The sequence below is a fragment of the Astatotilapia calliptera genome, chromosome 15, assembly GCF_964374335.1.
Source record: "Astatotilapia calliptera chromosome 15, fAstCal68.1, whole genome shotgun sequence".
In the NCBI taxonomy this organism is placed as follows: Eukaryota; Metazoa; Chordata; class Actinopteri; order Cichliformes; family Cichlidae; genus Astatotilapia; species Astatotilapia calliptera.
In genome coordinates this window covers 30,553,426-30,568,322 of record NC_137436.1, presented here as the reverse complement: position 1 = coordinate 30,568,322, position 14,897 = coordinate 30,553,426, and the positions used below count along the sequence as shown (strand labels likewise).

Sequence of the window (14,897 nt, the reverse complement as noted above, 5' to 3'; positions counted from 1 at the left end):
ATGTACTTGTATATTGTTCACATGTTGAAATAAATTACCAATCAATCAATCAATCAATGAGAGTAACGTATTCTGAATACTTTGGATTATTTAATATATTATCATGCTTTTTACAACTGCATGAATGTACTATTGCTGTGTGATTTATTACTATTACTGAAGGTCCGCAGCTCCGAACCGTAGTAAAGGGACCTCTGGCTAATACGTCGGGTTCCGTGTCGGGCTCGTAGCCGAAAAATAGCTTTACTTTGTTGTTGTATGGCAGTCCATTCTCCCTGCAGCACGGACTACACTGCCAATGAGGCTACATTCTTTAGGGCTATGCCTGTAGCATTCTGCCTATTAGCTTAGCACAACAACAACAACAACAGCAAAAAGGCACTCTCTCTCACCCAGGAAACACACAGTTGCAGAGAGAGCGCGTCACCATGGCAACCGTAACGCTGCCGCCTGGAACAACAGAACATAGCTATCAAACAAAATCCAAACAGTCCTGACCCGCCACAATATGAAACAGGAAAATACCGCCGTGTAATCCATTTATTTCAACAAAGTAACTGTATTCTAAATACCACCTTTTTAAACGGTAACTGTAACGGAATTCAGTTACTCATATTTTGTATTTTAAATACGTAACGGCGGTACATGTATTCCGTTACTCCCCAACACTGTATACAGTAATGGATTTCTATACATTTTACATCAGATTAAAACTTTGGGTGTAAGATACGGATAATTATTTATTAAAAGCTAGACATTTTAAATGAGAATAAGAAAGAAAAGCATGTCTTTGTGCCCCCTTTTCCCTGTTAATGCCCTATCGGCCCCCCTGGCTAAACTTTGCTAGATCCGCCCCTGCACAGTTACCAGCGTCAGCTGCTTAGAAAAGGATCCTGGTGTAGAAAGTAATATTAAATAAATTCTAACAGCAGCTTATCAAGCTTAAATGTGCTGCTGTTGTTCAGCCGCTGGTTTCCTCTTTCTGGTGCAAAGTGGGCCAAAAACAAACAAGAGACGGACAGGCGACAGAAAAGCCGATCAGCTGATCATTAAGCAGTTTCATGATTGAAGTAGCAACAGGAGAGGGAGGGAGAGAGAAGAGGCAGTCGCTCCATATATTGGTTGTTAAGCTTAACACGGCAATGCTTTACAAACATTCAGAGATGAACTTACACACTTGCTTTACTTCTCTCTGGGATAACTTCCTCGGAGATGAAATGCCGGATTGGTAGTGAGGCTACAAATACACACAGCCGCTCTATCACGTGAGGCATACTGCTGCAAGGTGCTACAGTTATGAGCCGAGTTATGCCATGTCACAAGTTTTGTGAGGTGCTTTTTTGATATTTAACGGATCGATTACATTTTTTATTTCTCTCCGATATCCAGTCCAGTAATTTACGTCACTATCGGACCGATACATAATATTGGATCGGTCCATCTCTATTCTATACATTAGTATTTACGAAGGATATGTTGTGACTTACCTTCAAAATTACAGTGGTCCCTCGCTATAACGCGGTTCACCTTTCACCGCGCTGTTTCGTGTATTTTTTAGTGCAAGTTTGCATGCTTTTTTTTTTACATCACATTGTGTCCTGCGTCCTGATCGCTGCAGACGATCTCCTCCGTGACGTCTCTCCTGTACAGTACAGAATCGCTGCATTGATGCTAGCAGTGTGACTCTGAAGTGCAGTACTGTATGTCGACGAAACGTTTTGCACCATCAAAAAAAAATTGGCTACTTGATTTCACCTATCGCTGGTTGTTTTTAGAACATAACACCCACGATAAACAAGGGACCGCTGTTTACAGATACTGAGAAATATAACATTTGAATCCCTTTTCTCTTTTGCTCTGAGGCGCGGGGGGAAATATCGACAAGTCGATGAACATCATTTACAGATATATTGGGTAAATGCCCAAGACATCTATAGAAATGTAAATCGCCGCTTGATTCATTCATTTGCTTAACTTTTTTTGGACCGTAAACAAGGCGCGAATAGGACACCGGAAACAAAGCTCCCCACAGGAGTTTCCGCACCGGAAGTAGCATATGCTAACGTGCACATAGTCTATTACTTAAGAAAAGCACATAAAACATGCTGCAAAGGCACATAAAACACAAAGGAAGTAGAAAAAACAAAAATGAAATCTCACAAAACGCAACCAAAGCGTTTGTAAGAAGACATTAAAGTGGCGGAACAAAAGAAGAATTGTACTGAGACACACGTGTGTTTTAATCGCATGTTACTGTAGCTTCGTGTTTGCTATTGTCAAGGGATGTCGGATGTAAGACCCAAAATGCAGCACACTCAGACGGAAGAGTAAACTCAAAGAGGCTGCTTTTATTGCAAGAGTAGAAAAAACTCCATAAACAATAGACTTGCAAAAACCAAAACTAAACTAGAAAATGCATTTTCTGAAGAAACTGCTGTGTGAATGCTGATAGCTGAATGTTTTGAGCTGAAATGAAATATTTGCTGAATTTTAAGTTAAAAATGTTGAATGAGCTGAAATATACAGAATTTTTCACCTGAAAACAAAAGTGCAGAACTGTTGAAAGCTGACATTCACACAGAAGAAGTTGAAAAGTAGCTGAACATGTTTAAAATGTACATTCGAAAAAGCTGACTAATGACTAAAGAAAATTCAGAGTCAGAAAACATCTGAATGAATATTAAAAATTCATATTATATTAATCACTGAAAAGTGGGGTCCTTTCTGCTGTTGAGATAAACTCCTGACTGAAAATACCATGTATTTCAATGGGTCAGCTAGAAGGTTATCCCTCTACTTGGATCCACACAGTTTAAAAAGTTTAGATCTCTGAGCTTTGGAAGACACACTGTTGGAAAGAGAACAACGATGGCAACGTTTTGAGCGTTTAATGATAGCTGTAGAGCAAACACTGTGCACACAGCAGCAGTTGAAACAGAAGTTTTTAAGATTAATCTTGGCAGAGTGACAGAGAGCTCATTAAGCAGGCGGTGTGAGCCTGGATGCTATAGCAACTCCAGCCAGTGGCACCACACACACACACACACACACACACACACACACACACACACACACACACACACACACACACACACACACACACACACACACACACACACACACACACACACACACACAAACAAACATGTGGCTCTCTTCTGCTGCTTCAAATAAACAGAAACAGTTTTTCAACTCGGAGCTTATAGTTGCAAATCTCACACGTCTTGACAAAAGGTATTTAAAAGTCCCTGAAGTCATTGCTGTGATATCATGCTTGGGTTATCAAAGAAATACTCTTCATCTTGGATGAAGACCATCATTAGAATGATGAAGGCTTTGAGCCTAAAAGATGATCCAACCCAACAGCCAGTGTCTACAAACCAAGTACGGAGCAGTTTCTCCACTGGAGTGCAAAGTCCACCCAGTGTGATGAAACTATCATTGGTTGATCAATCTGCTTTAACTAGCAACAAACTTGCATCAAAAAGAAAGCGATCTGAAGTTGAGGATCGACTTGATGACAAAAGAAGCTTCTCCACAGCAAAGAAGCAACGGCGTTTCTCTAAAGAGAGACCCCGCAGTCACACTGAAATGAGCAAGACACAGAAGAGGGTACCTAACATATGGATCATCGGCTCAAGTTACATAAAGTGAGGAGAATGGGCAGCACGCCACGTGTTTGGAGAAAACTTTGGACTTGATGCCAATGTTCATTGGTTTGGAAAAACAGGGATGCGCTGGGATGGCGTCCTTCTTCGTTTTGATGCAGAGTTGATGTCCAGAAAGAGTCCACCTGATATTTTGGTCATTCATGCAGGCGGGAATGACTTGGGACTCGTATCCGCCCAGGAACTTTCCTCTGCAATGACTAAAGGCTTGACTGAACTGCATGCAAGGATCCCCTCCATGACAATCCTATATTCCTGCATCAACGAACGCCAAGTGTGGAGGTACAGAAATCCAAAGTACATGATGGACATGGGCGAAAAAACTGTAAACTCAATCATGAGAAAGGCAGTTCATTCCTTTGGAGGCTTCATCATTGAACATCCCTCCCTGAGATATTATGACGAAACCCTATTCGGACAGGACGGAATTCACTTCAACAAGAAGGGAAATGAAGTGTTTCTGACCAACATCCGCTGTGCCATCGAGAAGATCCTTTAGAACTTGTCTCACAGAAAATAGACTTGAGAAAACGCACGACCTCTGGCAAGCCCAACCTACCATCTGACATCAGGAGCTCTATCAAAACTGTCTTTATTTGATTACTTTAATGTAGTCAAATAAAAAGGAGTACAAATCTGAACACTTAAAGTAAACTTCATTAAAATAAAACGATAAATACAAGCTGAATAGTTCAATGTCTTGGCTTCGTTTTAAAGTTTTAATGGTGGCTCTATGTGAATGTATGTTGATATACAGGGTGGGCTATTTATATGGATACACCGTAATAAAATGGGAACGGTTGGTGATGTTAAAGTCCTGTTTGTGGCACATTAGTATATGTGAGGGGGCAAACTCCTCAAGATGGGTGGTGACCATGGTGGCCATTTAGAAGTCGGCCATCTTGGATACAACTTTTGTTTTTTTCAATAGGAAGAGGGCCATGTGACACATCAAACTATAATGTCACAAGAAAAACAATGGTGTGCTTGGTTTCAACGTAACTTTATTCATAGTGTGAATGCTTTTCAATCATTCACACTAATAATTGAACACTCTGGAACTGTTGGAATTTTTTTTTTTTTTTTTAATAGAACCCTGTATGACTATGTCAAACATTAAATGCTGCCCTCACTGCAGACATGGGCCTCAAAGTGTTATGAACATTACCAAGACAACTTTGGCAATGTTCACTGTGGAGTGTTTGTCTCTTCTGGAGTCAAACAGCTGCATCATATCACCTGCACCCTGAGCAAACACTTCACTTCATTCTCCACAGACATGTTCCACCATCTGATCTGTGTCTCTGTGGAGGATAACGAGCCCAAACACACTCCAAAGCTTTTTGAAGTAGTAAAAAGATCAAAAAGGACCAAAGGACTGTCACTTGACCTCAACCCCATGCACAATTTAAAGGAGAGAGGGACAAGAATCTGTGACATCATAAAAAAAACTCTTCGGAGTACTAATCATGTGTGTTGGGGTGGGGGTTGTATTAACTTCTGAAGTAAAATGTTCAGAATTTTGAACCCCACTGTCCTGTTACATGTCACCTTGTAGAAATGCGGGAAATGAACCAAAACTAAAATGCAAGCAAGATGTTGCCAAAGCACACTTTCAGAAACTATAATCAGCTTTAGTTTTACAAAGTAAACCCCCAGGAAGAGAAAATATACTGCACTTAAATGGCCTGGTAAATGGCCTGTATTTATATAGCGCTTTACTAGTCCCTAAGGACCCCAAAGCGCTTTACATATCCAGTCATCCACCCATTCACACACTGGTGATGGCAAGCTACATTGTAGCCACAGCCACCCTGGGGCAGACTTGACAGAAGCGAGGCTGCCGGACACTGGCGCCACCGGGCCCTCTGACCACCACCAGTAGGCAACAGGTGAAGTGTCTTGCCCAAGGACACAACGACTGAGACTGTCCGAGCCGGGGCTCGAACCAGCAACCTTCCGATTACAAGGCGAACTCCCAACTCTTGAGCCACGATCGCCCCTTAGAGGGAAATAACTCCAGGCCTGCATCATCAAACTTCATATAAATATGTTGTCATGTCTTTCGAAGAACTGAAACAAACTTAGTCTGAACAGAAATCCTTACTAGCTTTGCGAGAGCAAAACATTACTGATCTACTGAACCCTCCATCATCACTGGCTTAAATATTTAAGCTTAAGAGAAGGCCCAGATATGTGCACGTAATAAACAATACAACAGAATGTAGGCAGGTACAACAACACATTCAATTGGAGTATTTATTTCACATTTAAAAAACAAAAAACAAACCCCCGGTAAAAAACATTTTACCAAGGGTTTGGCGACACACGGTCAATCATAGAAGTATCCAAAAGGCGTACAAAGTCTGCCTCAACTCTCTACTTTGGCCACCTTGGGTGCCTGTCCCTCCTGCTCCTTTGTGACCACCTCGCCCCTCCTCTTCCTTAGACCCTTCATCTTCCGTGTCTGCAGCTTGGACAGATCCTGTTTCTGCATGTGCACACGGCCAAACTTGGTGCCAAAGGCATCATGGGAAATGTTCTTCTTCTTCTTGGGCTGAAGTAGTGTAAAAGAGAAGACGAGTTAAAACAAAGTTTAGCATGTTTGAACACTGGCTGCACAGAGTATTTAGTATCTGTGCAGGATTTTGGCAACCATGTGGTCTTTCCTCTGGCGCCATCTTCAGGACAAACACTGAATATTTGGAATCATTCATACGAGAACAGAAAAGCAGCATCTCTGTATATTTTAAACCAGGACACCATTTCATTGGTGAAACAAGGAGCTTCAAAGATTGAATAATAAGGCTGAAAGGGGCTTTGCTCATATGGAAATGGAAATGAATAGAGTAGAAAACGAACGAGTCAACATGCCCAAAGGACAAATCCACTGAGAAGTCAAGGAAGCTAGCAAACAGTCATATCCACATAGGCTAAGGCCCGGCCACCCGATGCTCGCCCTCGAGCACCTCGCCAGGACTAGCTTCAGGGTTGGACATGCATGATTTCTGTTTCATCACAGGATTGTCAGAATGAGATGTTAAGACAGTCAGGAACATGTCCATTCATATTTACCTTCAGGGCTTTGGGCTGCTTATGAGCCAACTTGTACAAGTCATCTGAAGCCAGATGCGTTCTCCTTAGGACAAAGTCAAATGACGGTCCAATCTCTTCCAACTCGATCCGCGGCGTCCGGCAGCCAGACTTCTTCAACAGAGACCTGAAATTACACCCATCATTATCTCAGTTCTGGATGTCGGCATTCAAATTTTCTCGCTAAATTATTACAGTTTCAGCACCTGTAGCTGCGCATGTAAATTTTTCCATCGATGGCAGTGAAGTGCAAAATGTGTTCTAAACCTGCCAGACGCACTGCAGGCACAGTGGGACCCCTGAAGAAGTCTGAGACAGAAGAAATAAACAGACTAATCAATTACACATCATCATCACCTCAAATATAATAATAATAATATTATATATATATATATATATATATATATATATATATATATATATATATATATATATATATATATATATATATATATATATATATATATATATATATATATATATATATATATATATATATATATATATATATATATGTATATATATATATATGTATATATATATATATATATATATATGTATATATATATATATATATATATATATATGTATATATATATATATGTATATATACGTATATATATATGTATATATATATATATATGTATATATACACGTATATATACATATATATATACATACATATATATATATATATACATATATATATATATACATACATATATATATATATATATATATATATACACATACATATATATATACATACATGTATGTATACATACATGTATGTATGTATGTATGTATGTATGTATGTATGTATGTATGTATGTATGTATGTATGTATGTATGTATGTATGTATGTATGTATATATATATATATATATATATATATATATATATATATATATATATATATATATATATATATATATATATATATATACATATATATATAACCAGCACCAATAATTTGAGTTTTCATAATTCATTCATCACAAAGCACATAAAAAAACAAAACAAAAAAACACAATATCAGAATCAGACCGGTTAACACTTTTAGTGTGCTGTGTGAGTACCTATTAGCAGACTCTTCAGACGTCTGTGCTCATTATCTGTATCAAAAGCGTCCCCTGCAAACACGAGCATTGGTTTGGTTCCTTCAGGACATTTACTGGCCTAGAACAGAAAGCAAAGACTTTATTTTAGGAGACTGTGATTTGTGTGGGCGGCACGGTGGTTAGCACTGTTGCCGCACAGCAAGAAGGTCCTGAGTTCAATTCCAACATCAGGCCGGGGTCTTTCTGTGTGGAGTTTGCATGTTCTCCCTGTGTTTGCGTGGGTTCCCTCCGGGTACTCCGGCTTCCTCCCACCGTCCAAAGACATGCAGCTTGTGGGGATAGGTTAATTGAATAATCTAAATAGCCACTAGGTGTGAATGTGAGTGCGAATGGTTGTCTGTCCCTGTGTGTTGGCCCTGCGACAGACTGGCGACCTGTCCAGGGCGTACCCCGCCTCTCGCCCTATGACAGCTGGGATAGGCTCCAGCGCCCCCCGCGACCCTGAAAAGGATAAGCGGAAGCGAATGGATGGATGGACTGTGATTTGTACTTTGACCAGGTTCACTCGGGTGCTTGTAGAGTGGTTATGGTAACACAAGAGATTTACAAATGATGGAAACTATTGGAGTGAAGCAGCGATAGGTGTAGTCTCAAGAACACGACAGTTTGTTCCCTTATGTTGTTTCAGAGTGTTTGAACTCAAGGCTCCTCATTGGTTTGGTGAATGTACAATTATGATAGAAAGAAAGTAGAACCTCTAAGGTTTTACGTATCAGGAAATAATATCAATGATCTGGTCCAGGCTTGGTAGGTAAACAACAATCCATGAATATTACACTGTGTCACTGTTTATGTAACAAAATGTGAAACAAATTGCAGAAGCAGTATGGAAAAACTAAGTACACCTTACGGTGCCATTCTGCTGTCGCCTGTGTTGTGGTTGTCGCAAGACGATTTTAATATTACATCATGTGTTGTGTCGGCCAGTCGTGCATCTCTAGAGTTTTGCAATAGTTTTTCAATATCCCTGCTGTAATGGTCACTATGCTCACGGCCGCACCCGCGTCTTTATGTATGTGTGATAGCTGTATGGTTTAGCTTTACACGCAGAGGTAGGTTTTGGTCTCTAGTTTACATTATGAGGAAAATAACAAGGTGATGAAATGACTGTGACCATGAGTCAAAATGACTCCCTAGCCAGACACAGTATGACTGAAACCATTACCTTAATTTCACTCAGGGAGACGTACTTCTCAATTCCAAGTTCAATCATATCAAGTACATGGAAGTCAAATAGACGACCTGCAAACAAACAAGCGAACAATTTATTTGATTGGGTCAATTCAAAATCTGAAAACCTTTTCTTTGCAGAGCATCTTCTACACTGAAATGTTTTTTACTGAAAACCTGCAGACCAGTATTCACTAGCATTATGCTGATAGTCTGCTAAACATAAAACACAACGTGTAACGTGAGACGAGACACTGACAGTCCAGTATCTTGTAAAAACCTGAAAACAGATGTTATAGCTGCTGTATATATATTAAGTGATATAACTGATAGAGAGAAAGTTTAAATTTACCAAATATGAAGTTGTTGGGCCGTTTCTTATTGTGGGAGCCGAACAGGAACAGGGAGCAGTCTGTCTTCTTGGAAAAGAACTCCTAAAATAAATGTTAGATTATTAACAAGAAAAGCAACACTGGTGAAAACTCTGAAAAGGACCATCGCCCCTCTGCACTCACCAGTGATGTTGAGTCCTCAAACGGCCGAGTGATGTTCTTTCTAAAAAGCGTACACAGACACCATCAAGACAGAAAACAGACACTGTAGGGGACTTCACTCTTAGACCAGTAGCTTTGTATGATCACCCACTGTCTGAAACAAGCCCTTTTAGCTCCCTTTATGCCAGCTTTTATCCTAATTGGTTTTCTGTTTAAAAATATTAGGTTTTAGTGGATGTCTGGAGCTGCTGTGTGCCTGAGACAACCATATGAGAGAAATTCATTCTCTCCCAGAGCCAAGAGTAGAACAGAAATGGTCTGAAATCAAGGATTTAGAGAAGTACCAACAAGAGAAACATACACCAGCTGAATGAAATATGAAAAAGGCAGGCTTGGTCTTCCGTTTTAGGCTGCTCCACAGCCACAGTAACGTGATCACACAGCCACTTCTGCTTAAACTCCCCGTTAAGGTATAGGTAGTTGCTGCAGTACTCTTTTGGACACTAGGTGTCACCACTCACCACATAACTGCCACACTGGCACTGACATAAGAAGAAGAAGAAGTAGAAGCAGACAAACTCAGAAGCAAAGACACTGGTGTTGTGTTTTACTTTTAAAGACCTTTTTTCCAACGTTTTTTTTTTTCAGGAGGTCTCATCTTTTCAAACTGCTTCAACGTTTCCCTCCATATAATCTGACAATCGCCAAGCGTCTATACTGGAATATCATCAAAATACTGGGAAAAACCAGCATGACCGTACACGCGTCTTCAAACTGTGACTGCATCATCACATTCTGCCAGGATACGGTTCATGACAAACGACACCAACAAGGCAGCTCGCGCCTTCTGATGTGACATCAAGTTCAACACGTGGATGTAAATACAACTACCAGTGTAATTCTTTACCTCCCAGTCATCATCTGAAGCGACCAAAAAGACAATTCAAAGTTTTTCCAGCTCAAATATCTAGAAACGACCCACACTAAGCAGATGAACTGATAAACCTGTTCCATCAAATAAAACCCGAGCATTTATTATAGGAACAAAGTGGATATGTCACTTACTTTTTGTACAGCACAGCATTGGGTTTCTTCAGGGAATACTGTGAAGGAAACAAATGTACTTGCATGAATATACAGAAAAATTACACATTAAAAAACAAAACAAACAAACCTCAAAACGCACTGTGAGATGGAAAAAATCTAAAAAATTGATCTCAGTTTGGAAAAAATGAATGCCACAGATTCATCCAGTGAAATGTTAAAAGGGTTGGCGTAATAAGCAAATGCTTCAGCCAATACCTTTTGATTAGCCTTGTCTCATGCTTTCTTGCTTTGTGGTAGATCTTTGTTCTGTCTTCACTGAGATATTTGAATGGTAATCAATAAAATCAAATCAAATCAAATTAGACCGTCGGCGTGAACAGCTGCTTTAAGAACAGATGAGTAAAATATTTTTAACACACCAAATATTCACATGGATTTTACACGTCCAGTAGGCTTGGGCGATATGCAAAAGTTTATACCCGACAATCATCAGTCCAATAATCAATGATGGGCAATATATTTGCACATGTGCAGATTTTTTGATGGGCAAAGCAATGTAATCATGCACGGACTGATTTGCACGTTTACAACACAGAAGAACTCCAACTAATTTCCCCCCCAAGAAATTAGGGCTGTCAGCGTTAATGCGGTCATCACTATTAACACGATTTAAATTTTTAACGCGCTCAACCCATCTGGAGCGCAGAATGAACAAACCTTGGACAAACTGCCCGAAATGCATTGACAGATTCATTTCAGGGATTTTGACTCAGACTGTGCTCCAGATGGGTTAATTTTTCCTGTTGACTGCTTCTATTAGATCCACCATTTAACTTACTCAAATAAATAAATAAATTGTAAAAACGATCAACGATGGGCTTAGCCTTATGTCGAGAGTCAATATATTCGGCCAGTCACCCAACCCTAACGTCCAGCCTCAAGCTGATAGGCGTCAATCTGTGTTCTTGATTGTCTTTAGATCGTGGCACAATATCTTACTTCTTGAGATTTTTTTAGCCTGCTTCACTTTTTCAGATAGACTCTAAAAGTCTTGTTCTGGCTGTGATCAGGCCTGGGTGTGGTTATCTGAAATTAAACTCAGCTTTCCAAAGAACTTGGTTAATCATAGTTAATTTAATAGTATTTTCACACCTGTGCTATTTAGGCTATTTCGATCAAACTCTTGTTCATTTCCCCCCTCAGTGCAGTTTGTTTTTTGCAGATTTGGACTTGTTATTGTTCCAAGCGAACTCCAGAGTGGTTCGTTTACAGTGTGAACATGATCCGACCTCGATCTGAACCAACTACCAGGTGTATGTTACAAGTCTGAGCTAAAAAAAATATAAAAAAATAAATAAAAAAAACCTCCTGTAGAGGAACTATAGATGTGCAAAGGTCTGTACGGGCTAGCCCCTAGCAGTATTGTGTTCTCCAATAGTCTAGAACATAGCACCTTCTTCCTGCTGCCACAGACACATCTGGCCAATAAGCCGACTGAACAGTCTCATGTGGTTTGTAGTAAGGCATTTGGTGTAAGAACTCATCATTTACAGGTGTGAAAACACCCCAAAGTTTAAGAATTGTGGGTGGGGCTTTTTCCACATAGAGCCAGGTAGGGTTGGACAGCTTTTGTCTAATACTAAAATCTGTTTGATGATCTGAAACATGTCAGTGTGACAAATATGCCAAACTCCATCCTTACACAGCTCCTCTGTGACTTACTATGTCCTTCAGGGCCTGCGTGATGGTCTGACTTGTGTTCCCTCCTTTCATAATCATGGCACTCTTCACATCTTCAGTCAATTTGGGTGCTCTGCTCTCCAAGAAGCGTTTTGAGCGCTTTGTCTTCGGTTTTCTGAGGAAGAAAACACAAGGGAATATAAGAAAGATGACAAACTGCACACAAGGCAAACTATCAGAAAATCAAACCGGTATTTCTGATTGGTTGATGACCTAAAAATGTACGTCAATTAGCCAATACAGATATTGTTTCTGTTCATCTTGTTTCCGATCTTCCTCTTTCTTTCAGAGACACGGGGAAATCATCTTCATAAAATAACTTCACTGTCTGAATGTCTTCTAGCTTGACAACAAACTATCTTAAAACTTAGAGCATTGTTTCAGAGCAGCCCTGATGTGAATCAATACATCTGCCAATACATTAATAGATGCCTAAGAATAATGCTATGTTTAGAATAGAGACTTTATGTGCACAGCGCTGAAGAAATATTAACCAAACTTGTATGCAATGCCAGTATATACCAAAACATAATGCACTGAAAGTAAGATGGTAACCTTAAAAAGTTTAGTTTCAGCAGAGAGACTGGATACAAAAACAAGACATTTAAATGAGTTTGTTATTAATTATATTAATATGATTGCCTTAAACATAAAATACTCAAATCGAGTGTAACTCAGACCGTTAGACCCTGAATTTTAGGCATAACACCACTAATCTCACAGCACATTAAAGACGAACATGAGGCTGAGAGATAGGGAAATCGATTTGATTATGCGCTTATGTAGAAATATGGGGTGTCTCCAAATCCTTTGTGGCATCTGAAGATCGGACAATGAGATGCCACAGAGGCATGGCACAGGGAGATGCCACAGAGGCATGGCACAGGGAGATGCCACAGAGGCATGCCGATTCCACGACGGAGCTAGTTGCAGTTAGCCGACAGCTAAAGGTTAGAAGCTTTGCCATAAACAGCACATTCATAAAACGATACATAGCAACACTTCCCAGGCCCCCCAAAGCGAGAGTCCACACTTACATTACAGAATCCAACTGCGTCATTGTATATGTATTTTTATTCCTAATCGCTAACGACCACACTAATTAAGAAACACGTGAAAACGACAAGAGCGACGATTTTCTTCTTCGATCATATTTAACAAAAGAAACCCAACTCAAAATACTGCCATCAAGTGGTCATCTGCTGATGGCCTTTTAAACTCTGAAGGCAGATCCCATCCCCATATCTGATCAGACTGTACAAGAAGTTCAGATTGTCATTTCTCACTCCAAAAACAAAAAATCTCCTGGAATAGAGTGCCTCTTGACTAAATTTTCAAATTCAAATTTTATTTGTCACGTACACAGTCATACACAGTACGATATGTAGTGAAATGCTTGGACAACTGCTCGTGACCTAAAGAAAACAAAAAAAGGAAAGGCTATGAATAAGATAGGAAATAAATATGAAAAATTAAAAAGGGTAAATTTAACTAGGAAGGAATAAAATATAAATTAAGGTTAAAAATGAAATAACTGTACAACACAAATTAGAATGAAGGGTAAATTTAACTGGGAAGAATAAGATAAAATATATAAATTAAAGTTGAAAATAAAATAACTGTACAACAAAATACACAATACACAATATAGAACTATATAAGAATGTATGAAGAAATCTAAATATAAATAAATATATACACAATAACAGCAGCTGTACAAGTATTAACCGGAAATGAAGAATATAGTGACCAGTGTTGTGCAAAAAAACAATGTGTGCAAAAACAATGTCCAGAAAGTCCAGTGTGTGTGTAAGAACTGTATGTGTGGGTCAGTACTGTGTGGTGGTGTGATTGAGAGACCGTATCGCCTGCAGGAAGAAGCTCCTCCTCAGTCTCTCTGTGTTGGTCTTCAGGGAGCGGAATCGCTTTCCTGACCTCAACAGAGAGAACAGTCTGTTGTTGGGATGGCTGAGGTCCTTCACGATCTTCCTGGCCTTGGTCCAGCACCGCCTGCTGTAGATTGAGTGCAGGTCAGGGAGCTCGGAGCGGATGGTGCGCTCAGCTGACCGCACAACCCTCTGTAGAGCTCGTCTGTCCTGCATGGTGCTGTTCCCGAACCAGGTTAAGATGTTTCCCGCCAGGATGCTCTCTATGGTGCACGAGTAAAGTTCCTGAGCACCTTGGAGGGCAGTTGGAAGTCTCTCAAGCGTCTGAGGTGGTAGAGACGCTGTCGGGCCTTTTTCACCACGGTGTTGATGTGACAGGACCATGACAGGTCCTGCGTGATGTGATATTTTATACATTATTATATATTATGTTATATAATAATGTATGTAAATAGAATTATATTAAAAAAAATTTAATCAGGAAAAACCTGCTGGGTTGGATTTTAGGCTTTTTAACTGACAAGTCACGAAGAGTGAGAATAAATGGTGTGCTGCCTGACCCAGTGTTCTCCTCCACGGTGCGTCTTATCGCCCTTATTATTCATTCTCTATACAAACACGAGCAGATATGCCGCCATCATTTAACTTAATAACTGTTTTTTGATTTAATTCATCTTG

The 14,897-nt window shown here is 39.8% G+C and overlaps 1 protein-coding gene across 1 annotated transcript; it reads right to left on the bottom strand.

Moving 5' to 3' along the window:
* Positions 1 to 5,913: 5,913 nt before the first annotated feature.
* On the bottom strand, positions 5,914 to 13,530 carry rpf2 (ribosome production factor 2 homolog). The gene is made up of 10 exons (XM_080289859.1): positions 13,371 to 13,530; positions 12,316 to 12,448; positions 10,612 to 10,649; positions 9,568 to 9,607; positions 9,405 to 9,486; positions 9,048 to 9,124; positions 7,841 to 7,940; positions 6,968 to 7,070; positions 6,744 to 6,888; positions 5,914 to 6,225 (listed from the first exon to the last, which is right to left on the bottom strand). Exons 1-10 carry the CDS (start codon positions 13,391 to 13,393, stop codon positions 6,040 to 6,042), a joined length of 927 nt encoding a protein of 308 aa, XP_080145985.1. The 5' UTR covers positions 13,394 to 13,530; the 3' UTR covers positions 5,914 to 6,039.
* Between the last annotated feature and the right edge of the window lie 1,367 nt (positions 13,531 to 14,897).

Excerpts from the sequence above, each read along its gene's own strand:
- rpf2 (XM_080289859.1), bottom strand. The coding sequence starts at position 13,393 with ATGACGCAGTTGGATTCTGTAAT. Across the intron at positions 9,487-9,567 it reads TTGAGGACTCAACATCACTG|GAGTTCTTTTCCAAGAAGAC; the intron begins GTGAGTGCAGAG and ends CATTTATTTTAG. Across the intron at positions 6,889-6,967 it reads ATTTACATGCGCAGCTACAG|GTCTCTGTTGAAGAAGTCTG; the intron begins GTGCTGAAACTG and ends GTGTAATTTCAG.